Source organism: Canis lupus, chromosome 29 (assembly GCF_048164855.1).
Source record: "Canis lupus baileyi chromosome 29, mCanLup2.hap1, whole genome shotgun sequence".
Classification (NCBI taxonomy): domain Eukaryota; kingdom Metazoa; phylum Chordata; class Mammalia; order Carnivora; family Canidae; genus Canis; species Canis lupus.
In genome coordinates this window covers 14414172-14441546 of record NC_132866.1, presented here as the reverse complement: position 1 = coordinate 14441546, position 27375 = coordinate 14414172, and the positions used below count along the sequence as shown (strand labels likewise).

At 43.4% G+C, this 27375-nt stretch overlaps 1 protein-coding gene across 4 annotated transcripts in view; it reads right to left on the bottom strand.

Annotated features, from left to right (window-relative positions):
• Positions 1-27375, bottom strand: part of GFRA1 (GDNF family receptor alpha 1) — a 203282-nt gene that overhangs the window by 115123 nt on the left and 60784 nt on the right. For 2 of the 4 annotated variants that reach the window (XM_072805183.1, XM_072805182.1), the window contains exon 5: positions 25667-25681. The exons of the other annotated variants lie outside the window; for them this stretch is intronic. In XM_072805183.1, the coding sequence (XP_072661284.1) occupies positions 25667-25681 (15 nt within the window). The remainder of the gene's footprint in view (positions 1-25666; positions 25682-27375) is intronic. 4 annotated transcript variants of the gene reach the window in all.

Genomic DNA, 27375 nt, shown 5'->3' with positions numbered 1-27375 from the left:
AGGGGCATGCTCTAATTTTACTATCAGGACCTGGGGCAGAATGCCAGCCAGATCAATGCTCTTCCCTTCACTCTAGCACCTCCCCTAAGAAATTCACCAGAGTTAAGGTCACTGCCTTGGCCAGTGCTCGGGAATATTCCAAGGTGCTAGCTGCTAGAAGTGCTTCCTGAAGTTGTATGGAGCATTTTCACAAGACATGGCACCCACCTAGAAGCCTTCTAAGAAAGTCACTTGCTTCTGCATAAGCCAAATTGCTCATGAAATACACACTGGTTAGATAGAGACTCTTTGATTCTCCCTATACTGAAAAGATAGCCCCAGAAAGGCAGCTTTCCTGACCCCTGAGTGACCAGTTCATGGACTTGCCAGGTGTATAGAGGAATTGTCTGCCAAAGCCCCCAGATGGCTTGGGGGAGCCCCTGCAAATTCTAAGCTGCCAGAACCAGTCACCTCTTGGCTGGCTGTTAGAGGGAGAGGTCCACACAGCTTGGAGGAGGCTGGATAAGCAATCTTCTCTCCAGGCCTACACGCCAGCATCTGGCTCTCCTGGTTCTCAGAAATGCCCTCATTTACCAAGCTAATGATGAATGACAGCATTTCCCCCAAAGGAGTGAAGTATGTTCTTTATTGGGCCTGGCAGGGACCTGCAGCTCCCAAATACAGCCTCAAACCAACTCCCCAGCAGAGTGGAGACAGCATCTGGCCACCAAAGAAGGGCCCTTCTCTGGCCAGGCCCTGATCTCCAAGAGGAGCTGGCACCACAGCTGGGCTCCCTGGCTGACTGTTCCAGCTCTAATTTAAATGTCTCCTCAGAGGTCACAGCAGAGGCATGAGGAGCTCAGTGCATCTTCCCTGCCCTGACATGAGGCTGGATCAAGTTTCCAAAGTAGGAGGCTCAGGGAAAATTAGCATCATCAGTCATCCCGGGTTCTTGGCTGTTTAACCAGAGCCCTGGGCATTGGGAACTGGGACCTTCTCACCCTTGGATCTGGGACCAAGGCAGAGAGTCTCCTTGTGGGGACACCTCATTTGCCAAGGGACTACCGGTATCCAAAAGGCCTGCATCTGAATTTGCATTGGCTTCTCCCAATTCTCTGTCCTCACTCCTCCCTTACTAGTTTCTTCAGGGAGCAAGCACTTCCTTAGGAGATCATTCGCACACACATTCTCATCTCAAGAGTTTACTGAACATGAGGCAGGATGATACAGGCTGGGCACCACTGATTATTTTATCTGTTACTATGTAATTCACAAGGTTCCACAATGTCTCCAGAACGTCACAACTGGATGACCCCTAGCTGATCCCTAGACGTGGACTCTGCGTACCTCTGGGAAAGCTGCCTTCCTGATCCTTTTTATTTTATTTCACTTCATTCTTTGTTTGGGGGTGTGGGGGTTATAAGGGAGGAGGAACCATGGGGAACTTGTTCCTAGGGCCTTAGAACACAGGGTCAGCCAGCAGCAGCTAGACTGTGGCTTGACCAGGCTCTCAGCACAAGACCCCAAAATGGCACCAGAGGTATGAAAGCCTCCCAAGCTAACCCAAGATGGCAGCAGGCACCACTGTCCCAGTGACAGTCCTTGAGAAAGAGAGATGCTTGTGAGGGAGTTAAAACAGTCCTGGCCCACCTTGCCAGGTTCCATATAGGTTTGTATTTTACCAGTGATGCAATGTGACTCCCTCACAACCCTCAAAGGAACTAAGTGACATGATAAAAAAGCCACATTACTTCATGCAGAGGTGATGGCAGTTCCTAATTACTGATGCACCAGTAAGCAAGCTCGCCAACAGCCAAATGAGTGGGTGCCCTTACAAAATGAGGGCACGTGGCACGACGGATTGGTTTACACAGATGTCTGTGACACTGCACAATGCTGAAAGGCCAACTATATAAGTCAAAGGGGAAGGGCTCTTTTAAAGAAATCCACATTTAAATATCATATTGTTTCCCATCCAATTATCTCTGTAGTCTGTATACAGACAGGGGAAAATGCTGAATGTTCATTTTAAGTGCCATCTATCATCTGCTTAATTAATCGCAAGCAAACTCCTACTAGCGTTTCAGGTGAACAGAACATAAAAGAAATGAGATTCTTCCTGGCAAATGAAAGTACTTACAGTATTTATAAGAAATAGGACTCTTCCCCTGAAGAAACAGAATAGTTTTAACTGAAATTCATGTCTCAAGACCCTGTGGGCTTTTTAAGCAAATTTCAAGTGCTTCTTCCCCTTCCTGAGCTCAAACTAGCAGCCCTACAACTTGTCGCCTCAAAACTCAGAAGGTGACCTGTTCACATAGGGTCACATCTCAGTCCTTTCCCCAGGAACCAGTTATATTCCAGGGAACTTTAATGTTAAAACTCAATGACAGAGTAATTGGAAGTTTTTCCACAGGTATGTTCAAAGAACTATGGTATTTAAATGAAGAAAGCATTGCATTTAAATGGAGATAGGGTTTTAAAGGAAACACAATATAAACAAAATGAATACTTGTATGAATTAATAAAAGCACTGAGTATTTCTGAAAAAGACTTAACTCTTCCTGAATGCAAACGTTCTGTGAACATTTAGTATATTTGCATGTTATTTTTTTATTCAAACATGTCCATTTGGGGTCATGAGCCCTGGATTCCAGGGTCTGCTTGGCCAGCATCTCTGGATGACACTGGGTGCCCCTGTTGTCACCTGCCTGAAATTTTCTCTTTCACACTGAGAAAATTGTCCTAGGTGCTCAGTCCTCCAAGACTTCAGCCTTATTCAAGGAGCATGTTCTAAAATCTCAGGCCTGAAAACTGCTATCTTATTTTTAATATTAATAAAGTCTAATTAACATAATAATCTAGGAGTTAGTGGTTTGGATAATCCAGTGAAGGATCTTATCCATAAGGCATTTTATCTAGCACAAGAACGCAGGGATTGCCTTTTCTGTAGCAGGTTTTAGCTTTTAATTGTGCTTTATGTAGGTTGGTATTAAACTCGTTTGCCCTCTCTGAGCATACATACAGGAAGGAACTAGACCAAAACAGTCCAGAACCTTACCAGGCTATGAGAGGGAGAGGTTTGAAATCTATAAACATTTGTCCCGGAAAAAAAATCTACATGACAGCAGTGCAGACCAACAGAAATGGTGGCAGCAAGTTCGCATTTACCTCTGAGGCACTCAAAACACAGTCACATGTATGATCTTATAATGGTTCTTGGCCAAGGCTAGACTCTCAGAGATGCAGTCTTTCATTCCTCCCTCCAACCTGTGTTTACTGAGCACTTACTAGGTGATAAGCACTGGGTTATACTCTAGATATACAGCCTTCTCAGATCTTAAAATCTGGGGACTAGTTAGCCAATGAGGATGGAAATCATAAACTTATATATACTCACATAATGAGACAGGAGAAATAGGGCAAGAGCAGAATACCAGGACCAAGAAGAAGGGGGAAGAGGATCTCTTAAGATAGGATGGGCAGGGAGGGGGCCTCTTAGAGGCAACATAATTTAAGCTGAAGCCTTCAACGTGAGGGGTCCAGCCATATGCAGAGGTCCCCACAGGAGCTGAGGTTCAGAAGAAGGAATACTGTTGCCCTCACTACACAGGCTCCTGGTGATGAAAACCCAATCTTCAAAAAAGGTGGCGAAGAGTAAAAGATGCCAGACACAAAAGGACAAACAGTGTATGATTGCACTGATAGGTGCTACCTGGAATAGTCAAACTCTTGGACTCAGAAAGAAGATTGGTGTCACCAAGGTCAGGGGAGGAGAGGAATGAGGAGATAGTGTTGAATGGGGACAGAGTTTTAGTTTGGGATGATGACAATCCATCTAGAGATGGATGGCGGGGATGGCTGCACAACAATGTGAATGTACTTAAGGCCACTAAAATGTACACTCAAAAATGATTAAAATGGTAAGTTTTATGTTACTGCAATTTTAAAAGGGGGGGGCTGGGTAAGCAACTGGGCATTTTTATGCACCTGAGCCTGTTCTCTGGGCCAGTGAATGAACCTACCCTTCAACCAGAACATTGATTCTAACTCTGCACTGACTTAAAGGTGGAATAAATGTCTTTCTTCAACAAAGTCTGGGTCTTATCCTGCAATGCTTCTGTTCTTCCAAATCATAGTTCAACAGATATTTCTTCCAAGGAGTTTCCTTGATGAGCACATCTTGTTTACCAAGGGAATAACATCCCTTCGTTCCCAGCATGCTCTTTAGAGTACTCATTTATATTTGTCTTGCTATCCTTTTGTCTTCCTACCCATCATCTCTCTCCCTGTCTTCACTCCTTCTCCCAACCCCAACCCCAGTTATACTCTAAGCACATTTTACCCTTTGGGGCAACATTTACATTTGCAATCAGATACATTAACTTTCTTAAATTTAATTCTCGTGAAGTATCCATCAAAGCAGACTTATTACATAAACAGGTTCGTTCATTCATTAATTCATACTTAATGAATGAAACATCTCTTAGGCAATAGAAATAAAGGAAAGTAAGTTGAAAACCACCGTCTTCCACAATTTTATTCAACGCTTCAGTTTGATTTTCTATTACAGTTTATATTTCCAATTTTATCCAGTACAATGCTTTTTTCTAAGCCAAAGACAGACTTTTCTATGAACCACAGATATATAATAGTTATCTATTTCTCCATTTATAGCACTCATCATTTTAGAAGGTCAAGGCAAATGCATTAGGCCAGAGGTTTTTTTAAGGTCTCCTTTCCTGATGAAAGTAAAGATGGGCATAGCTCTCTATGAGAAGACAAATGCCCCCCAGGGAGGCATTTCAACCATGATGAGAGCCCCAGACAAGGCAGAGAGGGGGACCAGAGAGTGGGGAGGACACCGTGGCACAGCAACGTGGACGCAGCTGATGGAAGCACTCCTGAGTCAGATCAGAGCTGATGTGGCACATGAATGCAACAGCAAGTTCCCACGGAGAGAAAAAAGAATTCAACCAGACAACTGAGTTGCTTTTCTATGAAGTGTTCAACATCCATCAAGACACAGGTGAACTCAAAGCTTGATTGGTGTTTGAAATCAAACTTCTAGAATGAAATACAGTCACCAGACTGGTCCTTCCTTGACCTAGATAGGAGAGGTCAGCAGCGTGCCCTCCTGCTGAAGCTCAAGAAAAGTAGCAGGCTCTGAGGGAATTAGGTGCATCTCAAGCCTGTGCTTTGCAGACAGGAGATGGAAGAAAGCCAGATCCACCGGCTTCTCTGGAGCTCCATAAAGATGCAGGTGCAGGAGCTGAGGTTCCTGAAGGGACTCCAAGGATGGTGCCTGTAGCCCACCCTCTGTCCACCTCCTCTGCAGGGCATGGACATGGGTTTCATTCCATCTTTCCCCAAAAGTCTCAACAAATCCTTCCCCCAAATGAACCATGATCTACCAATCCCCAAAAGCCATTTATAAGAGGCTCTGAAAGTGGAAGAAAGGAAAGGAAGGGAGGAGGGGTGGGGGGGGGTGGGGGAAAGAAGGAAGGAAGCTGGAGGGGACTTTGCCTGAGGGGAAAAAAAAAAAAAAGCCAGAAAGCCTTTCCTTTCCTTCCCCTTTGTGCCATCGAAGTGCGTCATTTATTTGGTGACAAAGCTCTGAATGTTAATTGAATGCATTAAAGGCATAATAACACAATCCAGAAAATTGTTTTGCTATATTTTTAAACTTCCCGTGTGCCTGGCTACCTACAGCTGAACAAGAACAGGTAAAAGATCTCCTTGAAATAAAAACAAGGGAGCTCGAGGGGGGAAGCCGGCACCTACTCGAGAGTTCACTGGGTTCCCATGGAGAAAAGGGCAACTGCCTAGTGCCAGGCAGTTTGGTATCAATGCAATAGTTTCTGGAGAGCTGCCAGCACTAAGGTTAAAAAGCAATATTACAAGGCTTCTATGATGACAGCCTACTGGGAGACATTTGTTGAAAATTGCTTTGCCTATCATTTAGTCAGCAAAAAAACCCCACAGTACTAGTTATGCTAGAACTCTGTTGAGTGTGCATCTATAAATGATTCAAATTGTAAGCACATAAAGCCCCCATACAGGTAGATGTAATCACCATAAAAGCCTGGAGCCTCAGCTCTGTTCTTTTACATTGATAGGCCGTATAAATTTTCACCATATGTTGCCAAATAAGAAGCATAATTATAAAGAAAGTATATTCTGAGTTTTAAATTCAACTTTCAAAAATGAAATCAGAATGACTTTATTTGGCACAAGGCAATAAACTTTTCAGCAGCCACATCGTGAAAACCTGACGTTCTAAACCGTCCAGCATCCTACAGCTTGACTTAATTTTAACTATACCTTTCCACCCTACCAGAAGGGGTGACTTACACGTGGCCAGGGGGAAATTACAAGGTTTTACCAGACTGTCTCCTTGAGTCTCCACATACCTGAAAACATTTTAACGTGAGCTAAAGCACTTAAAAGAAAAATAAAGGCCTGGTATTTCAGTTATCAGAGCAGTGTGAACAAATCAGTTAGTTTACAGTTAGCAGAAGGTTAGGAGTTGTCCGACTAACACTGCAGAGTCCACATGAATTCTCTCTTTCGCTCCTCACCATGATTTAAGGAGTAATTTCATTTTTTAGTGGTTCAGTGGGGCTTTTTGCCTGCAGTCATGTCAAATGCCCTTGTTTTGAATGGGCACCCTCATTCCTTGTCCCCCTGGACCAGGAATATCCTATATTAATGGAAACAAATCCTCATTCCTACCACAGACCAGAAGTTTGGAATTGTAGGTTGGGTGTCTTGAGGCCTCCTGATTATGAAAGGGGCTGGGGTCAGTCATTGCTTGTACCCCTGCCCTGGGACACCAAATGTTAGAAGCAGGCATGCAGGGGAGCTTCCATTCTATGACCTTCCCTGGCACTATCACTAGCCTTTGCTTTTGAAAGTGAGGTGGGGGATCCCTGGGTGGTGCAGCGGTTTGGCGCCTGCCTTTGGCCCAGGGCGCGATCCTGGAGACCCGGGATCGAATCCCACGTCGGGGTCCAGGTGCATGGAGCCTGCCTCTCTCTCTGCCTGTGTCTCTGCCTCTCTCTCTCTCTCACTGCGTGCCTATCATAAATAAATAAAAAAAATTTAAAAAAAAAAAAAAAAGAAAGTGAGGTGGTTCAGCTCCTGAGAAGCCCATACTTCCAGGGTCATCCCAGATGACATCAGCATCAGGGTCTGGTGAAAGGTGAATGAATCATCCAAGGCAAACACAGAGCTTGCTTTGTTTGCAGGCTGAATCCACAAAGAGTCAAACTGCAGAATGTGAGTGTCACAAGAGGCTGCCTCCTGCACATTCACCCAGCAGGAATCCACTCTCTCAAAGCTGACAGGCTCTGTCCCTCCAGCCTCAGCCAGAGCACATCCCCTTAGGAACGTGGTTCAGGGTAACACAAAAAAACCACTTGAGTATGGCTGGGCCTTCTGCAGTACTGAAGATCCAAACTGGCCAGCCCAGCAGGGAATTACACCCAAAACCAATAAGGAATAAAAGATGATTCCCTCTCATTCGCAACCAAGCCTGGGGAAACAGAGGCAGTCCCAGGGGAGTGGTGAAAAGTGGATTTTCTATCTATGCTTCCTTTGAAGGGGTCGAGGGAAGGCAGGAATAGCTGCCATCTTGGAATCAAATCCATCTACCCTTTTTATAGCTCACCCAGTCTCTCTCTCTCTCTCCCCAGCTCCTGTCCACACACACAGCCACATGCCTCCCCCACCCCATGACAAAGAGCTATTCCCTGATCAAGCTGGGAAACCATATTTGTCAGGCTAATTTTCAGAAGTTACTAAAGTGGCCTAGAAAAAATGGGAGCCAAGGAGCGTCAAGATTACAAAATAAAAATAGATTTTTTTTTATTATCCAGGCATTTTAAGAGCAATTATGTTGCTGCAGTCATAACAGCCACTTGTGCAAACAGCAGGCTCAGAAAGTACAAAAGACTCCTGCCACCTCCACACCCACTCCAGGGGCTATTAAAGTTTGGGGAGGGGAAGGAAACAGGATTTTTAAGACTTTGGGGGTTTTTTGAGTTGATTCTTAAAAATCTATTAACATATTCTTTACCATTCAAAGGAAAATAAAACCAAACACACTTGGGAAGATGAAGTGACAAAAACTACACGTGGAAGATCAAAGATAAAGGGTTTCATCGAGCCCCAAGTTCACAGAAATGTCACCGATCCCTCCCCATCAATCGTATCTGTTTTGTATTTTCTGATGTGGCCAGCAGAGAAGGACTGGTCTCCTAAGAGACACAAATCCTGCTTTTGTTGGAAAAACCATGTGCTCTATTACCTGAGCAGACAGGCAAAGGGATACAGACAACCTCTAACCCAACTCAGCTTGGGTACGCTTGCATTTGGACCTGCTTCCAGATGGTCCTTTCCCTCCTCCCACTCCATTTATCTGTGCCAGTCCTGTCCCAAAGCCAACCAGAGTCAACAATCTATAAAAAGCAAGCTCGTTATAAAGCCTCAAATGAAGAGCCTTAGATCAGCCAGTGAGTTACTAATAATTTGCTCTCCCTCGACCTGCTGTATATGCAGAAAGTGCTTTCTAAATATTCCCATGAATTTGTTTTACTATTTACAAGTTGGGTCCGTTAGGTAAATCGACGTTGCCAAAGTCGACTGATAAATGAGAATGGAATATCTAAAAATAACCACATGAATTCTTTCCCACCAGAAAGTCAAGAAAACAAAACTATTCCCAATGAATCATCCGTGACCCAGCTCACCTTCCCTGGTCAACTTTAAACTACCCCTCTCTGTGGATGAACCCGGTAGACACTGTATTCTCTAATTTATCTTGAGGAAATCGAAAGGGAGTTTGAAAGGTTAATTAAAATTTCTGGTATAGCTCCTGTGGATCCTCTAACTAAGTACACAATATTTAGCTGGATCAAGGACTGGCGTTCTGAATAATGAAGTATTCTGGTTGAAACAGAATTACCTTATACCCATGGATTACGGATGCTCAATAGTTAGAATAGAAACAAAACAACAAAGCAACTTTCTTTTTTCTTTCTTTCTTTCTTTCTTTTTTCTTTTTCTTTCTTTCTTCTTTCCTTCTTTCTTCCTCTCTTTTTTTTCTTTCTTTCTTTCTTTCTTTCTTTCTTTCTTTCTTTCTTTCTTCTTTCTTCTTTCTTCTCTTTCTCTCTTTCTTTAATGATCAGTAGTAGCCTACTGCTTGACACAAAGGAGGGCATCAATAATTGACACAAAGGTGGCTCAGTCAGTGAAGCATCTGCCTTCAGCTTAGGTCATGATCCCAGGGTCTTGGGATCAAGCTCCATGTCAGGCTCCCTACTCAGTGGGGAGACTGCTTCTCCCTCTTTCTCTGCCCCCCACAACCAACTCATGTGTGTGTGTGCGCACACGCGCACACACACACAAGCACGCATGTGTGCACATGCACATTTGGGCATGCACTAAGTAAATAAATAAAATCTTTAAAAAAAATAATTGTTTTCTACATAGCTGAGCTAAGAAGATATTTAAGCATTTAGGAACACCTCTGAGCCAGGGTAGTCTTATTTCCTCACTCTATCAGTATCTTCATCTTAATTCCCTAACCAGCCTGAGAACCATTTCTGAAACTTCTAATTCATTAGAATGGCTTCTGACCAAATGCTATGGAGATGCAGAAAAGCAGGGGTCAGCAAAAATTTTCTATAAAGGGCCAGATAATGAAGGCTTCCAGTTTGCAGCCCATACAATCTTTGTGGAAACCATTCAATGCTGCTCCTGTGGTACAAAGCAGCCATCAACATTTAAATGAATGGGTGTGGCTGTGCTGCAATATAACTTTATTTAAAAAAACTAGGTGGCCAGTCAGCAGGCCATAGTTTCTCAACTCCTTAAGAATGAAATAATATTTTCTTTACTTTTGTGGCCAAGTTTAGAAAACACCTCCCCCATGGACCCTTTAGTGTATTCTGGAAGAACTCTTTCTTACTTTAAATTGCCCTATTGATTCTGCTCTATCTTTTGTTGTTGTTCTACTTTCACAGACAGACTGAGATATATGGCATGCGAAGCAGACTGCTAATTTTGTGCTCTCCAAATGACAGTATGCTTGTCATGCTTGTCAAATAACAGTTGCTTAGCATTCCTAAAGAGAGAGGACTGACCGCCATGTCAGGGGCACATCAGTGAGGCACTCAGATTCTTCTACCTGGTTCCCAGCAATTCAGCTCAGACCCCAACTTGCAAAACCTAATCAGGGAAACCTAAGTCTCACCAAAAAAGAGGGTTCCCTGGGGTTCCAGTTCTTATCCCTAACTACTTATCAAACAGTTTTTCCCATACATATCCCATATCCTTTTCCAAAGACTGACAGTCTTTCCTCAGCCATATTTGATATTTAGCAGCCTCCACTCCATAGACAGGTGCCCTAAGCAGCTATTGGTTGACCTACCCATCATTCACAGAATGTCTTATCTTCCTCTCAGAACTGGAAGCTCCTAGATTGGTGTTCAAATTTTTTTTTTATTATTAAATACAGCACACCCATGTTGTGCCTCACACACTGCCTGGCACATAATAGATCCTCCATAATGTTACATGGATGAATGAATATATAACCATCTTGCCCAAGTAAGCTTCCTTCCCTTGGTATTTTTAATCTAAGAGTAGATGCCTCCCTATCTATATGAGTTTCTTATTGTTACTGTAACAAATTACCACACTTACTCATTTAAAACAACAGAGATTTATTATCTTATATATAGTCTTAGAGCTCAGCAGTCCTAAAATCAAAGTGTTAGCAGGGCCACGTTCCTTCTAGATTTTCTTAGGAGAGGATCCTTTTCCAGGTTCTAGAGGCTGCCTACATTCCTTGGCTTGAGGACCCTTGCTGGATCTTCAAGGCTGGCAGCACAGATAGCATCTTCCAAGCTTGCTTTCTTGCTCCTTGCAACTTCTTCTATCATTGTATCTACTTTTCTCTCTTTTGGCCCTTTTGCCTTCCCCTTAAAAGGGCCTTTGTGATTGCACAGAGTCTGCACAGATGATTCAGGATAATCTTCCCAAATCAAGATCCTTTATTAACTCACATTTGCAAAATCCTTCTTCCCATGCAACATAACATATTTGCAAGTTTCAGGGATTAGGATGCCTTTGGCAGGCCCTTATTCTGCCTATTATACTTATCTTTTTTTTTAATTTTTTATTTATTTATGATAGTCACAGAGAGAGAGAGAGAGAGAGAAGCAGAGACATAGGCAGAGGGAGAAGCAGGCTCCATGTACCGGGAGCCCGATGTGGGATTCGATCCTGGGTCTCCAGGATCGCGCCCTGGGCCAAAGGCAGGCGCCAAACCGCTGCGCCACCCAGGGATCCCTCTGATACTTATCTTTAAACACTAATGAAAGCAGGGGTTGGAGACCAAGGGATAGGCATTATAGTTTCTGAAAAAGAGGTGCACTCCAGCTGAGCCAATCCCCACTGGAGATGCCCACCAGACACAAAGAAGGACAGGAACAGCACACTTAGGAAACTTTCCAAGTAAGGTTTCAACATCTCCAAAATTCAGATTGCCTTTTCAGAAATCCATATATTGCTACTTCAAACAAGAAGCAAGTGACAGAAATTACAGTCCTGAGCTGCTCCAAAAACCAAGTTAGTCTCTGAGTGACTAACACTTCGTCCAGACTGTGTGTCAACATATGTGCCATTCTCGGCTATGTCACGGGGGAGGTAGTGATCAAGGAGAGGCTTAAACTTTAATTTCAAGAGGGAAAGATAAAAGTTGGGGGAAAGACAAAGGTAAAGCAGTTTTGACTACCAAAGTAGAAGTGATTGGAATTCACCATTTCACAGAATAATAGACTGGACAGGATGAGTCCTCAAGATGATGTCAAACCCCCTCACCGTACAGATGAGAAAATTCAAGCAATAAAACTGACTTTCCCAATATCACATTGGGATAGGTATGGTGCCCAAAAAGTTCCCCTGCCCTCTGAATGCTAGTCCACTATGACAATTTTCTACTTTATATCTACACTTTTTTTTCAGATATTAGAGCAACCACAAGTTAGAGGCTATGGAAAAAAACTAAGAAAAGACTATTTAATATATTATTGACCCACTCAAACAGATAAACTGTGACTTTATAGCCAGGGGCCTCCTTTAACATAACAGAAAGCTGACATATACCTTCATAGTGGCCACATATGTAATGATTTTTCTAAATTCTATATCAATTCCTTTTTCAGAATTGCCTTTTTCAGAATTGCCTTCACAAGGCTGTAAGTCATCCATCCATCCACAAATTCAAACATCTATTAAATACCTACTATGTTCCAGGTGCTAGTGATTAAAGATAACTAACATGTGTCCTGCCTACAAGAAGCTTGTAGTCTGGTAGGGGGAGAAGGAAAGCCATCCTGCTAACCCTAACACCACATCCTATTTCCAACCCAGACTAGCAGTGCCACACCTGATGATTTGCTTGCTTTATTTAGCCAAAGGGACTCTGAATGACCTTTAGCTTTTTCTGAAAGCCAGATTCACCCTCATGTAATGAACACATGTACTAAGAGAGGATATTAGAAGAGTTATACTCTATACCACCTTCTTTTTTCCTTAAGTAAGAAGTCAGCTTTATTTATTTGCAAAAAAGAAAAGAAAAGAAAAAGTTGGAGCAAGGACAACAATAACTCCCTTTGGTAAAAAATGTAATAAATGTCTTGTACATCTGTTCATAGGTACTAAATCTGAACCACACAGAACTATGGTACGGGAAGCTAGAGCAGTTATGCTAGCACATCAAAGCACATTTCTTTTAATAAAAAATTGACAGTATGTACATTATTTACACACACAAAAAAAGAAAAACCAAGTTACAATCGAATGTGTGTGCATATGTGTGTGTGTCAGAGAGTAAAGCTGGTGGATGGCACCAGTGAAGACTAATAAGGAAGCGGGTACAAAACAGGTCCACACGACCTAAAGGGAAAACTTGTCGAAGCTGAGAACCAGGGGACAGAGTAAAGGGTGTGCAGCAAGGGATGTGTCAGGACCCAAACCCACAAGACGATCCAGCCCAAAGCCAAATTGCAGGTCCCAGATAAAATTTAATGGGTGATCGAGATGTGCTAGAGTGACCAGGGGGGAAAAATAACAAAAACAACAAATCTAGGTTTGGGAAAGCAGAGAAGAAAGATGCAGCACCTGTCAGAGTCACAATTCATTTGAGCGCCATCCCTTCCCTGGTCAGGGTACATCCACCCTGTACATCCATCCACTATACATCCATCAGCTCCCTCACTGTCAGGCCCCAGGAGATTCTAATCTTCGCTCTGTGGCTATCCAAGCAAGCTGCACATTTCTGTACCCCCATGGGTTTCCTTCCACTCCAGGGCAGGCTAATACCCAAAGCCTTTTGGGAAAAGTTCCAGCTCCACTTTTGTAAGGTTTAAACTATATTTTTTTAATGCATTTCAAAATAAATTGCAAAGATACCAAGGATAATCTTTTTAGAATAACAAAGCTTCTGTGATATGTTAAAGTAAACCCAGCCTAGAGGACAGAGAGCCTGCATTTGAATCCTGACTCTTCCAAATGTGTGATTTGGGGCAAGTTAATAAATCTCTCTGGATATCAATTTCATCAACCAGAGATGGATACAACAAATTTGATCTCACAGGGTTCATCAATTTAATACTAACTGAGGACTTAACGATGTGCCTGGCACTATGCTTGACATAGGGATGTAGGGTTGAATAACACAGCAAAGCCCTTGCTCTCCCATACTTTATATTCTAGCTAGAGAAACAGGCAAGAGATCAGTAAGAAGGAAGAGGAAAAAAAAAAAAAAAGAACAAAGTAATTTCAAACAGTATTGAGTGCTGTATTCATTTGCTAGGGCCACTGCATCAAATTACCACAAATTTAGTGACTTAGAATAACAAAAATGTATTTTCTCACCATTCTGGAGGCCAGAAGGCCAAAATTAAGGTGTCAGTAGGCCCGTGTTCCCTCTGAGGGTTCTAGGGAAGGATCCTTCCTTGGCTCTTCCAGTGAATCTGAATGGTGGCTCCAGGCATTCCTTGGCTTGTGCCAGGAATGTTCCAACTGCTGCTTCTGGCTTTATGTGCCCTTCTCTCTATGTCCTGTCTTCTTCTTATAAGGACAAGTAGAACCCACCCAAAATCCAGAACAATTTCATCTCAAGGTCCTTAACTAACCCTGTTTCCAAATGAGGTCACATTCTGCAGTTCCAAGCAGACACGAATTTCAAGGGCACATTATTCAACCCACTAACCATTTCGTACAAATGCTATAAAGAAATGAAGAAATGGGGGTGGGGTGGTCTGGGGGTAAATAATATTCTGCAAGGGTGGCCAGGAAGTCATCTCTGAGAGGTGACTGGCTAGCAGAGTATCACCTATAGGAGGAATGTTCTGGGGCACCAAGGCAGGACTGAAATCAGATAATGGGCCCAAGCACCTGGACAGAGACCTGAGGAGGTGACTGAGCAAGGCGGGGGGGGGGGGGGGGTTGAGGGGGAGGAATATTAGAAAGAGTGGAGCCGAGAGGGGTGCTGGAACCACATCACAAGAGTTGACATGAGAACTGAAAGTTGTAAAGGATCTCAAGAACTAATATGCATCACCTCCTTCTCCAGAAATCTCAAGGGCTGAGTTTGTAATCCTCCCACCAAAGAGAGTGGGTGGTCCAAGCTCAGGTGGCCCCAAACCACAGCAGGCCTCTATTCCAAGAGGACATTAATTTATAGGCCTCTCTCTTACTCCCCCCTCACAATGCAGGTGATTTCCTGATGCAGGATATTAACTTTCAGCTGCTGGAGGTCCCTAACCTCCACACGGGCCTAAAAGGTTTCGTCAGGTTTGGATAAGCCTTAGATAAGGAGCTGAACTTTTGCAGGCTTATGAGAACAGTACCTCCAATCCCTTGGAGATTCGCTCATCATGAACCGTAATCCATCTCAAATAAAACCTGTGCATACAGTCGTGGTCTCCCACCATGGCTGTTTAACAAGGAAAAAGAACAGCTTTGTCTGTTCTGCAAAAGCGTCCTCTGTTTACACTGTGCCCACGGATTTAATTTCTGAGATTTACATTTTAATTCTTTATGATATTCAGGAGATAAATAGATAGAGAGGCCTATGGTGAGGCCTGGCTTTTTCCTGGAAAGCCTACTTGCCTGACTTTCCTCCCTCTCTCCTGAGATCTGTTTCTTTATCTTGCCAAAGTTAATCTGGTTTCCTTCTCCATTCCCTTTGGGATTTCCTCGCCTCTTCCCACCTCTGACTCCCTTCCCTGCCCCATTAAAGTTGTCACCCCAAGTGGTTGTTTGGTCATCCATCATGACTGAATCGTGTCCTGCCACATGCATGTCTACCCTGAATTTTATCATGTGAACTTCTTTGGAATTAGGGTCTTTGCTGACGTCATCAAAATAAGGTGAGATCATATTGGATTAGGGTAGGCCCTAAATCCAATGGCTGGTGTCCTCATAAGATGAGGAGAGGACACAGAGAGAAGAAGCCATGTGACCTGGAAGGGAGAAATTACAGCAAAAGAGCTAAGAGGGAGAAAGCCCAGGATTGCTGGGGCCTCCAGAAGTTGGAAGAAGTAAGGAAGGATCCTTCTTTGCAACCTTCAGAGAGACAATAGCCCTGCAGATATCTTGACTTCAGACTCCTAGCCTCTAAAACCATGACAGAACAAATTTCTATTGTTTTAAGCCACCAAGTTTGTAGCGATTTGCCAGAGCAGCCCTAGGAAACCAGGAGAGTATTTGGAGGCTGTTCTCCACCCATCTCTCACTTGAGGCTGGACCCCAGGCCCTGTCTTCCCTTCTGGGGTGGTCCAACCCCTGACTGGCTGCTGCATTTGTGACTGATGAAGCCACATGTTCTCTATTTATAGGAAGGATCCCAAATGGGGTCCCTCTTTTTTCTCTCTCAATGTTTTATTATGAAATTTTCAAACACACAACAGAGTTGAAAGAATTTACAGTGAAAACCCATATACCTGCCACTGACATGAATGATTAACATTGTTCCCTACTGGCTTTATCACAGATTTACCCATCTATCTGTCCCTCTATCCATCCATCAATACATCTTTTTGGTTTTTTAGAAGCATTTCAGAATAAATTGGAGACATAGTGCACTTGCCTCTGAATACTTCCTTGTGCACATCATTAACTGGTGTTTAATATTTGTTTTCAAGTTTTTCTTTTTAGGGTAAAATTGACAAACACATAATGCACAAGCCTTATGCGAACATGCTATGAGTTTTGGCAAATGCACACCTCTGCGAAGGCCCAACTCCCATCAAGAGAGAGTCTTTCCATAGCTCAGGGAGCCCCCTCCTGCCTCTTCACTCCCATTGCCCCAGAGGCAACCAATGTTCTGAATTTTGTCCATTACAGATTAGTTTTAAGAATTTCATGTAAATGGACTCATACATACAGCATTCTCTTTTGTGAAAGGCTTCTTTGACTCAGCCCAACATTTCTGAGATTCATCCACATTGTGTGCATCAACATTCTGCATTCCTATTTTTTCTATTTTTGAGTGGCATTCTATTCTGTGGGTACACTAACTGTCCTTTCTCTTATTCATAGGCACCTGGGCTCTCTGCACTATTTGGCTAAATTAATAAAGCTGCTATGAAGACTGGAGTACATGAGTCTTCTAGTGGGACACACTCTTTCACTTCTCTGGGGTTTGGTTGGGACCTCTCATATGATAATGGCACCGTCTATCCTGATCTACTGGCAAGCCCAACATAGTCTCCTGGTCCCTCCAGGATGTATGATGTGGTCATTGAGAATTCAGACCAAGTCTAACTGCCTGTGTCTAAACTCAGATTCAATCCTTCTCTAGCTGGGAGACCTTCTACAAGGTAAAATTACTGAAGCTTTTTGAATCTATTTTAGCATCTGAAAAATGGGGTTAAAATGGTCATAAAGGAGTGTGTGAACTTTTAGGGTTAATTCTGGGGAAGAAATGAGTTCATGTATGTGCCTGGCATAAGCTAAAGTAAGGAGAGGCCAACTTTATCCCCTGCTGCCCCACACACAGCATCAATAGTTATATCATGTGCCCAGTACATGGTAGAGAACTGTTCAAAAAGCTACAATGGTTTCCTTCAGCTTCCTAAAACAAGTTTTGCCTTTGCTGCCTAGATTTTAAAATCATTGCTCAAGCTATCTAAAATATCATATTTCAGCATATTTCTATCAGCTCACAAACTGATTCCCAAAAGATTGCTTCGTCTGTGAACAAAATATATGAATAAGTCAACAATTGTTTGTATGTTCCATGGCTTTTGGCAAGCCATATTCCAAAAATAACTGGAATGAAGCTCCCTGACATCATGGGGTTCAAAAGACTCCACTCCCTGACCGCTGGGCTAGAGGGGACCAGATGCACCAGAGGTACAGAAGGCATTCGCAAATGGTCACCAGCTGTCTCCACAGGGGCCCCTATCAGCGGCTGCTAAAGGTAGCTGTCATGGGCAAGCCTCTGAGTTAGAACATTTCCTCTGCCTGGGGCGGGGGCCGGGGGGTGGATAGTGCACTAGCCCAGGCATCTTGCAGATTGGGTAGGCACCAGAGAGAGGCAGCTGGGGGACACTGACAGATGGGTGCAGCCCAAACATATAAACAGACTCAACCTCTCAAGCACCCTCCTGCCTAAGCAGAAAACACAGCCTCAAATCTGTCCCCAAGATACACTCAGCAATTTAAAGGACTCCAATAAGCAGCCATCAATCTAAGGAAGGTGCAGGAGAGTTTAAGTACTCAACGGCTGGAATATTATAAACAGACAAGTTGTTTCATCCCTGGCCTGCCCAGACTATGGGAGAAAGTGCAAATGTCTTACCTCAGAAACAAGGCACTATTCAATCAGCCTCCGCTCTAGAAAAGACGAACCCACTTAGAAGCTTGCAGAGCTAGAACTAGCTGAGAAGTCATGACAGCAAGCCTGGGTCTGGTGTGGAAGCAGAGAGGCACTGTGATGGACTGAATGCTTGCGTCGCCTTCCCAAATTCGTATGTTGAAATCCTGATCCCAGTGTGATGGTATTAGGAGGTGGGACCTTTGGGAGATGGTTAGATCATGACAATAGGGCCCTCATGAATGATATTAGTACCCTTATTAAAGGGACCCCTGAGATCTCTTTCCCTGCTTCTACCATGTGATGACACAACAAGATGAAGGCCATCTATGAACCAGTTAGTGGGTTCTCAGCAGACACAGAATCTGCCAGCATCTTGATCTAGGACTTGTTGCCTCCAGAACCATGAAAAATAATGTTTGTTGCTGAGCCCCCACAGTTTATAGTATTTTGTTATAGCAGCCCAGCCTAAGATATGTACTCAATAATCTCACCTCTCTGCAACTGGGACATGATGTTGGGCCTTGAGAAAGGTCAAGGATTTGTGATTGTGTCCCTCCAAGAGGTATTTAAAAGCCTGTGGACAGCATGTTACTGTGAAAAATCAGGACAGCATATTGCAGGGCCAGAAGTCAAACTACCTGAGTTCAAAATCTTGGCTCAGGTGTCTCACCTTGGGAGCAGGAATGTACAGATAAAGGGAGGAAGCCAGGATGATTCATGTGGTAATAGGCTAGAGTTAGAAATCTTAGCAAGAATTCAGGCTTAACACAGATATATCTAGTTACACATAGAAATAAATATACATATATATGTGGGTGAGTATGCACACTTCTATTTCTTTGCTCTGTCAGCTGAGAGGTCTTAAAAGAAAGGACACCCCGGTAGCAATGAGCACACCTAGCTCCCAGATCTTGGTTTCTAATAGCATTCTCCATCTCCTTAAAGAAATGGCTGAATCTAGGACAAGAATGAGACAAGATGAGCCTGGTGCATCTTATAGTATCAGAAAATATGGTACAAATGCTCAACCAAAAACTGACAGGGATACGTCAAAGGGGCACAACAAGCTAAAGGAAAAAGCTCCCAGTGGCCAAATCAAGAAATTAAATAAAGTTGTACTGCATTATAACTCCAGGTAGAAAATATATATGCATGACTCCATATCGATCTAAATAAGTGATTGAATAAATTAATAAATAAGGGCTAAGAGCCAAATCTCCCATGCAAAAGAATAATTTATGTAGCTACTCTCCCCTCAATGATATGGAGCCTAATTCCTCACTCCTTAATAGTGGGTTATGCATAGATTTCCTTCCAGAGTACACTATGGAAAGGAGGAGGGAAAGTAACCTCACAGTGGAGAAACTTGACAAACACTACTTCAGCCAAGTGATAAAGATTAACATCAATAGTCATAGATCATGTTGATAGTAGGGGCCTTTTATATGACATGATGCAAAACAGCACTTTACCTCTGCAATCTTCCCAAAATCCATAACCTCACTATAATCATGAAAAAACATCAGACACATTCCAAGAGAGGGGCATCCTACAACATATTCCTCAAAATACCAGTACTCCTCAAAGCTGTCAAGGTCATCAGAAACAAGAGAAGTCTTAGAAACTGTCACAGCCAAGATGAGACTAAGGAGACATGACAACCAAATATAATGTGGTCTCCTGGATGGGATCCCAGAATAGAAAAAGGACATCAGGCAAAAACTAAGGGAATTTGTGGAGTTCAGTGAATAATAATGGATCAATATTGGGTCATTAATTGTAACAAATGTACCATACTAATGTAAGAAATTAAAAATAGAAGAAACAGGGTATGGGGTATATGGGAGTTCTCTGTACCATGTTTCTGAAAACCCAAAACTGTTGTGAGAATAAAACTTCTCCATAAAAAAAAAAAAAAGGCTCTACCACTCACTAGTTATATAACTGCCACAAGGTCGATTCCCCTCTATGCCTCAGTTTTCCCCTCTGTAAAGCGGGATTTTTATACCTATTTTATAAAATTGGGAGGGAGATTCTATGAGAAAATGTATGCGAAGTACCTGTTCCAATGCCTGGAATACAGGAGGTATACAAACGTGGCATAATTATTACCACTATGACCCTCATCATTATTACTATTACCCTCATTATTACTATTACCCTCATCAATAAAACAAAAATTTAAACTTATCAGTAACCATTTCAACAGAAGAACCTAAAAGTTTCCCTTTACTGATCTGGCAATTTTGAAACACAAGTTACTGGGAGGAGAGGCTTCGAAAACCTCACCCCAAACTTATACCCTGGGATTGAAATGGGCACAAGATGAATCAGCTACAAAGACAAACCTCTTTCAAGGTCACCTGGCAGTGAACAGGCCTCTCAACACAGCCCACACAGAATGTGATAAAGCATCTCAGAAAATGCAATTATTTAAATATGGTTATCCTTTTCCTCATACACCACACACACACACTCACACAAAGTGAATCTATGTAAAATTAAATGGTAACTTTGCTCAGTTTGTGCTGGTAAGATGGATGCATTTCCTACATAGCTCAGAATATCCTACTGATTCTGGACAGGATGGGGAATAATATACATACATAATCAATATTAGCATATGGGAAGTGTGATCAGGGAACCAATCACTTTCCATCATAAAAATGTTAACGCATTTTTCTCATTTACTCGTTAACAACTCACGACAACTTGGAATTTTTAGCTGGAAATGGTAACAATAGATTTAATTTATTCACCCAAATCCCATACTCATAAAGAAAACAATATTTCATATTGTATAACATTACCAAGGGAACCATAATTCATGGCTAAAGGGTCAGAGCTTTATAATAGATGGGATTTTCTGAAGTGGTTGGGAAAAACCTGAGATCCAGCCTCAGCAGTTTGACCAAGAGTTTGAAATATGCTAAAGAGCTCAAGTCAAACACATTATAAATGGCAGTGGTCCCTGTTTCCACAAGTCCACCCCAACGATTACTAGGCTTGGCCAGGCTGCCAGAAACCAAACTATGATTTATTGTTCTCTTCAAATTAGTAAAAGCAATGCCATCCATTGTGAATTCCAGAGTTGATGCTTCAAAATGGGCTTATGAGTAGGTTAGACTTCCAAAACCATAATCTTTTAACCATAATTCCCAGCCACTAGGGAAGCCTCTGCTTTCACCCAAGTTCTTTAGAGAACAGTCATAACCTGTAGTATGGGATATTTCTGGACTCAAATACAATTACAACTTATCAAGATAAAGCATTAGCAGGAAGCCAAGTTGGGTCACAAATCTCCCCAATTCTCTCATTTTACAGATAGGAAAACTGAAGCTACAGGGCAAAGCAACTAGCCCATTAGCCCCCCAAAAGGCAACCTTGCTGGGGGCCAAACTGAGGTCTCCTGAGCATGTAATGTATATATTAATATATAATAATGTATGATACACATATATATGTATATTGGAGAAAAGTAGCTCTTTAAAATCTAAAGATATGGGATCCCTGGGTGGTGCAGCGGTTTGGCGCCTGCCTTTGGCCCAGGGTGTCATCCTGGAGACCCAGGATCGAATCCCACGTCGGGCTCCTGGTGCATGGAGCCTGCTTCTCCCTCTGCCTGTGTCTCTGCCTCTCTCTCTCTCTTTCTCTCTCTCTCTCTCTGTGTGACTATCATAAAAAAAAAAGAATTAAAAAAAATCTAAAGATAAGTATAGGGGTATTTTAATGATGCCCTTGATGTGCACAACTTGCCAGCCTTAAGGAGAGGAGGTGTAAGTTCTGGGCACAATCCTCCCCACAGGTAAAGTGAGCAGAAAGTGGGACACTTAGTGGAGGCAAGCTGGCCAGGAATGGGGCTGCAGAGACCCTCGGAGGGGAGTGCTTAGGGTCTGTGGGCAGATCCCCATATCAGCTCGGCCTGAGCCAACTCAGCACTCAGCCCTGGTCCTGATTTTAACTTCTCACACACTTTTTATGCATTTTTGTAGCAGCCAGTGTGGCAATATTTCATATAAATATTTCATATAAATCAACCACAGCACTCTTTTGCTTAAAACCCACTGCTGACTTCTTTCCTCCAATCTCCAGTGTACACTCCTACCCTCTTCTCATTTCCTCATTTCACACAATGCTCTCCCTCCCTTGCGAGCTCCTGCCACACCAGCCTCCTTCTGATTCTGGAATATTGGGGTGTTCCTGCCTAGTGGGGTTCCTCTACATCCTCCAATAGCTGGTCCTTCTTGGCATTCTCTCACCATCCCATTAAAATGGCCCTCCTAGCCATGAACACATCATCCTGTGACATTGTCTTCACTGCTTGTATCCCTCAGAATTCACCTTGTTTGTTTTGTGGCATGCTTGGCACCAGGGTCCCCCAAGCTAGACAGTAATTTCCATGAGCAGCACAGAGCCCCTGCTGTCCTGTCCATCCCCTCATCCTCAAGGTCTAGGAAGTGCCTGGCACATATTTACCGGTTGCAAAATAAACCAGTGCACTGTGTCTGAGAGGTATTACTTGAGCTGAAAGAAAAATCTCTTTAATAGCAAGACCCCAGCTCCAGGCGAGAGCTGTGCAGAAGGAAAGGCTATGCCTCTTCGGGCTCGGAGTCTATCAGGGACTTCAGTTCACAGCACGGAGCACAGAATTAACTCAATGGTGAAGTCTTTATACTTTGCCCACTTACACTTTCAAACACCCTGCTGAGTGGCATCGCTCTGATTTCCAAGCCACTCACTCGGTTTCTGTTCGATTTCAGAATCAAGGTTGAGCCCATGGATGAGTATTCAAAAGGTGCTTCAGTAACTTCAAATGAGGCGTGTGTGTGTATGTGTGTGTGTGTGTGTGTGTGTGTGTGTGTGTGTGGTCCTGACTTCATTATTAAACGATTGATATAAAAGTGCTCTAAAACTCGAGATTCAAAACACGTGTGCAGATACAGCGTTTTCAACTGCATTTGATGTTGTGAAGAGCAGCTCTATGGCTCGTCGGCATTTCTGAGAGCCATCCAATGGTGCATGAGCTCTGTGGACAACAGAGAACGTGTGTCAATTAAGGCTCCTTGAAAACGTGGCCCCACGGCCCTGGAACTCATATACACAGAAGGCCCAGCTGCGGGCCCACTGGTCCTTGACGGTCCTCATGTCCTGTGGTCTAACCACAGCAAGTGGCCTTTACAGATGAAAGAAATGAAACAAGCTATAAAATGGCAGAGGAGCAGGGCAGAAACACGTCCCCACATGCACACACCACGGACACAGGGAAGAAAGGCTCCACAGTAGCTGCCGCGCTGTCACCTCCTCTAACAAGATTGATCTGTAGTGAAATAAAAGATAATGCAATCCAGGGGAAATAACTTCGGTTTCCTCTGAGAACGTCTGATGTTGTCAGCTTGCCAGGCTACCTCTCTCTTCTGCCTGCCAGGGTGCACAGCAGCCCAAACACGCAGGCACTCCTCGGGCACATGGGCCTCACTCTCCCTGCCAGAAGCACACACCCTCCAAGCAGCTTCTCCTGCAACTGCTCCTGGCTCCTCCTAGGGCAAGCCAAAGGCGCCTGGGCCTGGATGCCCATGGCAGGGTCAGGAGGTCAAAGCCGCTCAGAGTTCCCAAGGTGTGTGTAGATGGGCCTCGGTTTCCACCCAGTGGAATGCCACGGCGTTTTCTGGTTGTTTCTTTCTAGCACCCTGTGGCTCCCGTGTTTTGAATTAATGGCACAATTCTGGAACAGAGTTTTTTCAACCACAGAAGACATTGTGAAGTCACGTTTTAGACTATCTGTAAGACGCAGAACCTTTTGTCTTCGTCTGATGTGACCATCACCAACACATTTAAACTGTCGCGTGTTACCGAGCATTAATTTCCTTGGCAGAATGACCAGAAGCAAAGGGAAGGAGGGGGCACGAGCTGATGGGTTCCCTGCTACTGTTTCAGAGAATGTGCCTCCGTATGAAATGGTCCTAGAAGGCCAGAGCCACGTAAATAATTCACAAAAACAAGTTCAGTTCTCTTCATTTGAAATCCCACTAATATCTTACACGGGGCAACGGGCAGCTAGCAGCTTCCGTCTCTGGAAGATGCTATCAAGTCCTGATAGCCAGTGATTTGCAGATGATTATAACTTCTGCTCTGCATATCATTGCATCTGACAGGCAAACCCTATCAATCAAGTGGCATGACTGATAATAAAAGGAGGCAAACTTGACATAGGTAGCCTAATAAGCCATTTTTTTTTTATACCAACCATGACAACGGTGAATGCTCCCGGTTGTTGGGAGAAAAGCCAGTTCTGCTACAAGCCTTTTCTCTCCCCATTCTCCCAGTGCTTCAGCACTCATGCTCCAGGAAGACTTCCCAAACTCAAGCGTGTTTTGTGTCACAAAAAGAGAATGTAATTCAGAGCTGGGTGGCACTCGTATTCTAGCTCATGCAAAAAAAAAAAAAAAAAAAAAAAAGCCTCTTTTCCTCCCAGAGCATCTCCATGAACCCCCAATTTGTCAAGGAAGAAAACACACTGCAGCAAGGGGCCCTGGCAGCAGGGCTTTCACTACATCAACAGTCACGGCACCTTTTCAATTTTGCTCATCTCTTAGTCTCTAGCCAAATGGAACTTATTACTTATAGCTTGTTGGGATTTATGAATTATTTATAAAAGTAGGTCTATGACTCCAGACTCTTAAAAGACAAACACAACAGTCCCCTCATTGTTACCCACAACTGCGCTTCTATCAGAGCAAGCAGACATTCTCCATAACACACACTGCATGTTTGGGCTGAAATAATCGTTGTGAAAATATCAAGCCTGTAAGATTATTCAGAAGCTATTTATGGGATGCCTAGATATATTTTTAAACCGGTGTCTTTTATTCTAAGCCAGCCTTGGATTCATGAAAGACACAGCAAACGTGTGCCACAAACGTATTTCCCAGCTCGCGAATACAGTTATGCCCTGCCGATCGTACCCAGTGGTTCCAGACTGTGATTTAAAAAAAGAGAGAGAGAGAGAGAGAGGCGGCATCCCTTTAATGTGTGTCTGGGAGGTTCGACAAGGCCAAGCCTAAGAGTCTCCCTCTGGATCCCAGAGCACGAGAGCTAGTTGTGCATCCTTGGTGAGAACTATAATGCATGCCAGGAGACGTAGTTAGACTTTCCATCTCCAGTTCCCCAGAATGCATGACTTTGGCTGGCAAGACAGGTTAGACACTACACATGATCGCCGGGCTCCATCTCTGTCACAGGCCCAGCTGGAGGGGTTGCCAGGGACACCTGGGTTGAAGGGGTTATGCCATGGTCGTGTCTACAACCCCTCTCAGGACAGTGATACATTTGGCAAAGAAAAGAAATCCCCACATGGAGCCAGCATACAGAGCCCTGCTCAAGTAGCAGCTGGCCTTGATACAGAAGCCCAGAGGGACAGGGACCTTCTACCCGAACCCTCATCCCAGAGACACCTGCTCCCCACCAGTCCCACGAGTCCCAAGGACACCTGTTCCCTGATGGGGACCCAGCAATGACTCTCCCCAGTGTGCCTGCCCAAACTGCCCAGCCCCCACCCTACCTCCAAGCATGGTCCACAGGCAGAGTCTGGGCACCAGAGGCCCAGAGAGGCCCAGAGAGCCCGATGGCACTTTAGGCCACCTTAGGCCACTGTCCCCGTGGTGTCTCCTAAAGCCCACATGATAAGACCACAGAGAATGCAAAGCTCCATAACCCTCTGCACACAGACCACACCCTTGTTTCCAAAAGAGCCCAGCCAATGAAGAAGCAGGCAGGAGACGGTGAACTTACCTTGCTGTAACACATCTGCCAGGCGGGTGGAGAAACAAGGGAGGAGAGCGGGAGAGAGAGGAAAAAAAAAATATTAATAATGATGTCGCTGAAAATGACAATGATGATAATCACAGCTAACATATGCTGACTTTGCTGAGCGCTCTTTGTATAATATTTCCTTTAACTAGGAGGAAGTGGTTAAGAGCTCAGGCTCTGGAATGAAACTCCTGGATTTAAATCCTGGCTCAACACTTAGTAACACTGTGGCTTGCATTTCCTAAACCACAAATAGATAGGAGTATTGGAAAGATCAAACAAATTAGGTCCTATGTTTTAAGAGCTTAGATCAGTGTCCGGCACGTAGCAAACATAATTTGGTAGTTATTATTAATATTAATATTATTATTTTTCACAATGACCCTAGAGAGTAGATTGTATTTCTCATCCTTACTAAACAAACTAAGGGAAGTGAGATTGGGGAAAGTTAGGTAACTCATCCAAGGCCTCAGAGAAGCAAGCAGTGGGCTTGGCATTGAACCCAAATGTCTGATTCTAAAACCTGTCTCTTCATCCACCACGAAGTGTCTGACTGGTTTATAAATAACACAGAAGCAACAATACCACACAAGAGAATAAGCAGAGGAGGGGGGTCTATGAATACACTAAGGTTTCATATTTAAATCACAGAAGAAAATCATTTGTATGAATTCTCCATATCATAACTCACAACTACTAACACTGTGCCGTCACATCAATCCTAGGTCAAAGTTTGTCAAAAGGTGAAAAAAAAATTGATTTTTATTTCAACAAATATTTGAAAGGCCAGATGCCAAGCACTCTGTCTGGCACTGGGAAACATGCCTCTAGCAAAAGGCACAAATGAACAAGGAGTCACTAATATCCCTCAAAGGGTAATCTCGACTTGTAACACCTTCCATTCACTTTTTCCTGTTTTAAAACTTTATATAAATGGACTCACTTGGTATATATCTTTTCTGTTTACCATTTTTTGCTCCATAGTGACTGTGGGAGTCACCCATGCTCCACGTAGCATGCAGCAGTAGATCATTCATTCTCTTTGCTATATAGTACTCCACTGTGTGATTATATCCTAATTTATTTTCCCCTTGTAATGTTGATGGACATTTGGACTGTTTTCAGTGTTTGACAATTAGGAATTGTGATGAGTATCTTTGTAACGTATCTTCTCGTAAACAGATGTGCATACAACAGGTCCTTTTTGACATCTCTCATGAGCATTCTGACTTGTTCTGCTTCTGCTGCCTCCCAACCACCCCAAAAGTACTCGTCTGCTCATATTTCTCACTTGGTAACTTAAAGATGTAAGACAGTGCTGGTAGGAACACTAACAGCACGACCCAGACGTGAGCCGGCTCCTACCCTACTAATGGGGCTGTAGTTAGCTACAAAACTTCTGGAAGATAGCTTGACAATATGTAAGGAAATGTGAAATATACACTCCCTGATCTATGGGTACCACTTCCAGAAATTTAGTCTAATGAAATAAGCAAAAGCACAAAATAAGTCTACAAGAATGTTCATCACAGCATTGTGTATAACGACGAAACAATGGATATTGCCTATTGGGCTATAGGGAATCCACCACAAACAACGTATCCCACGCAATGGATTATGGTACAGCCATTTCAGATGTTGTTGAAAGACTGATTACTTCTGAATGAAAAAAAAAATCAGACGGCAACATG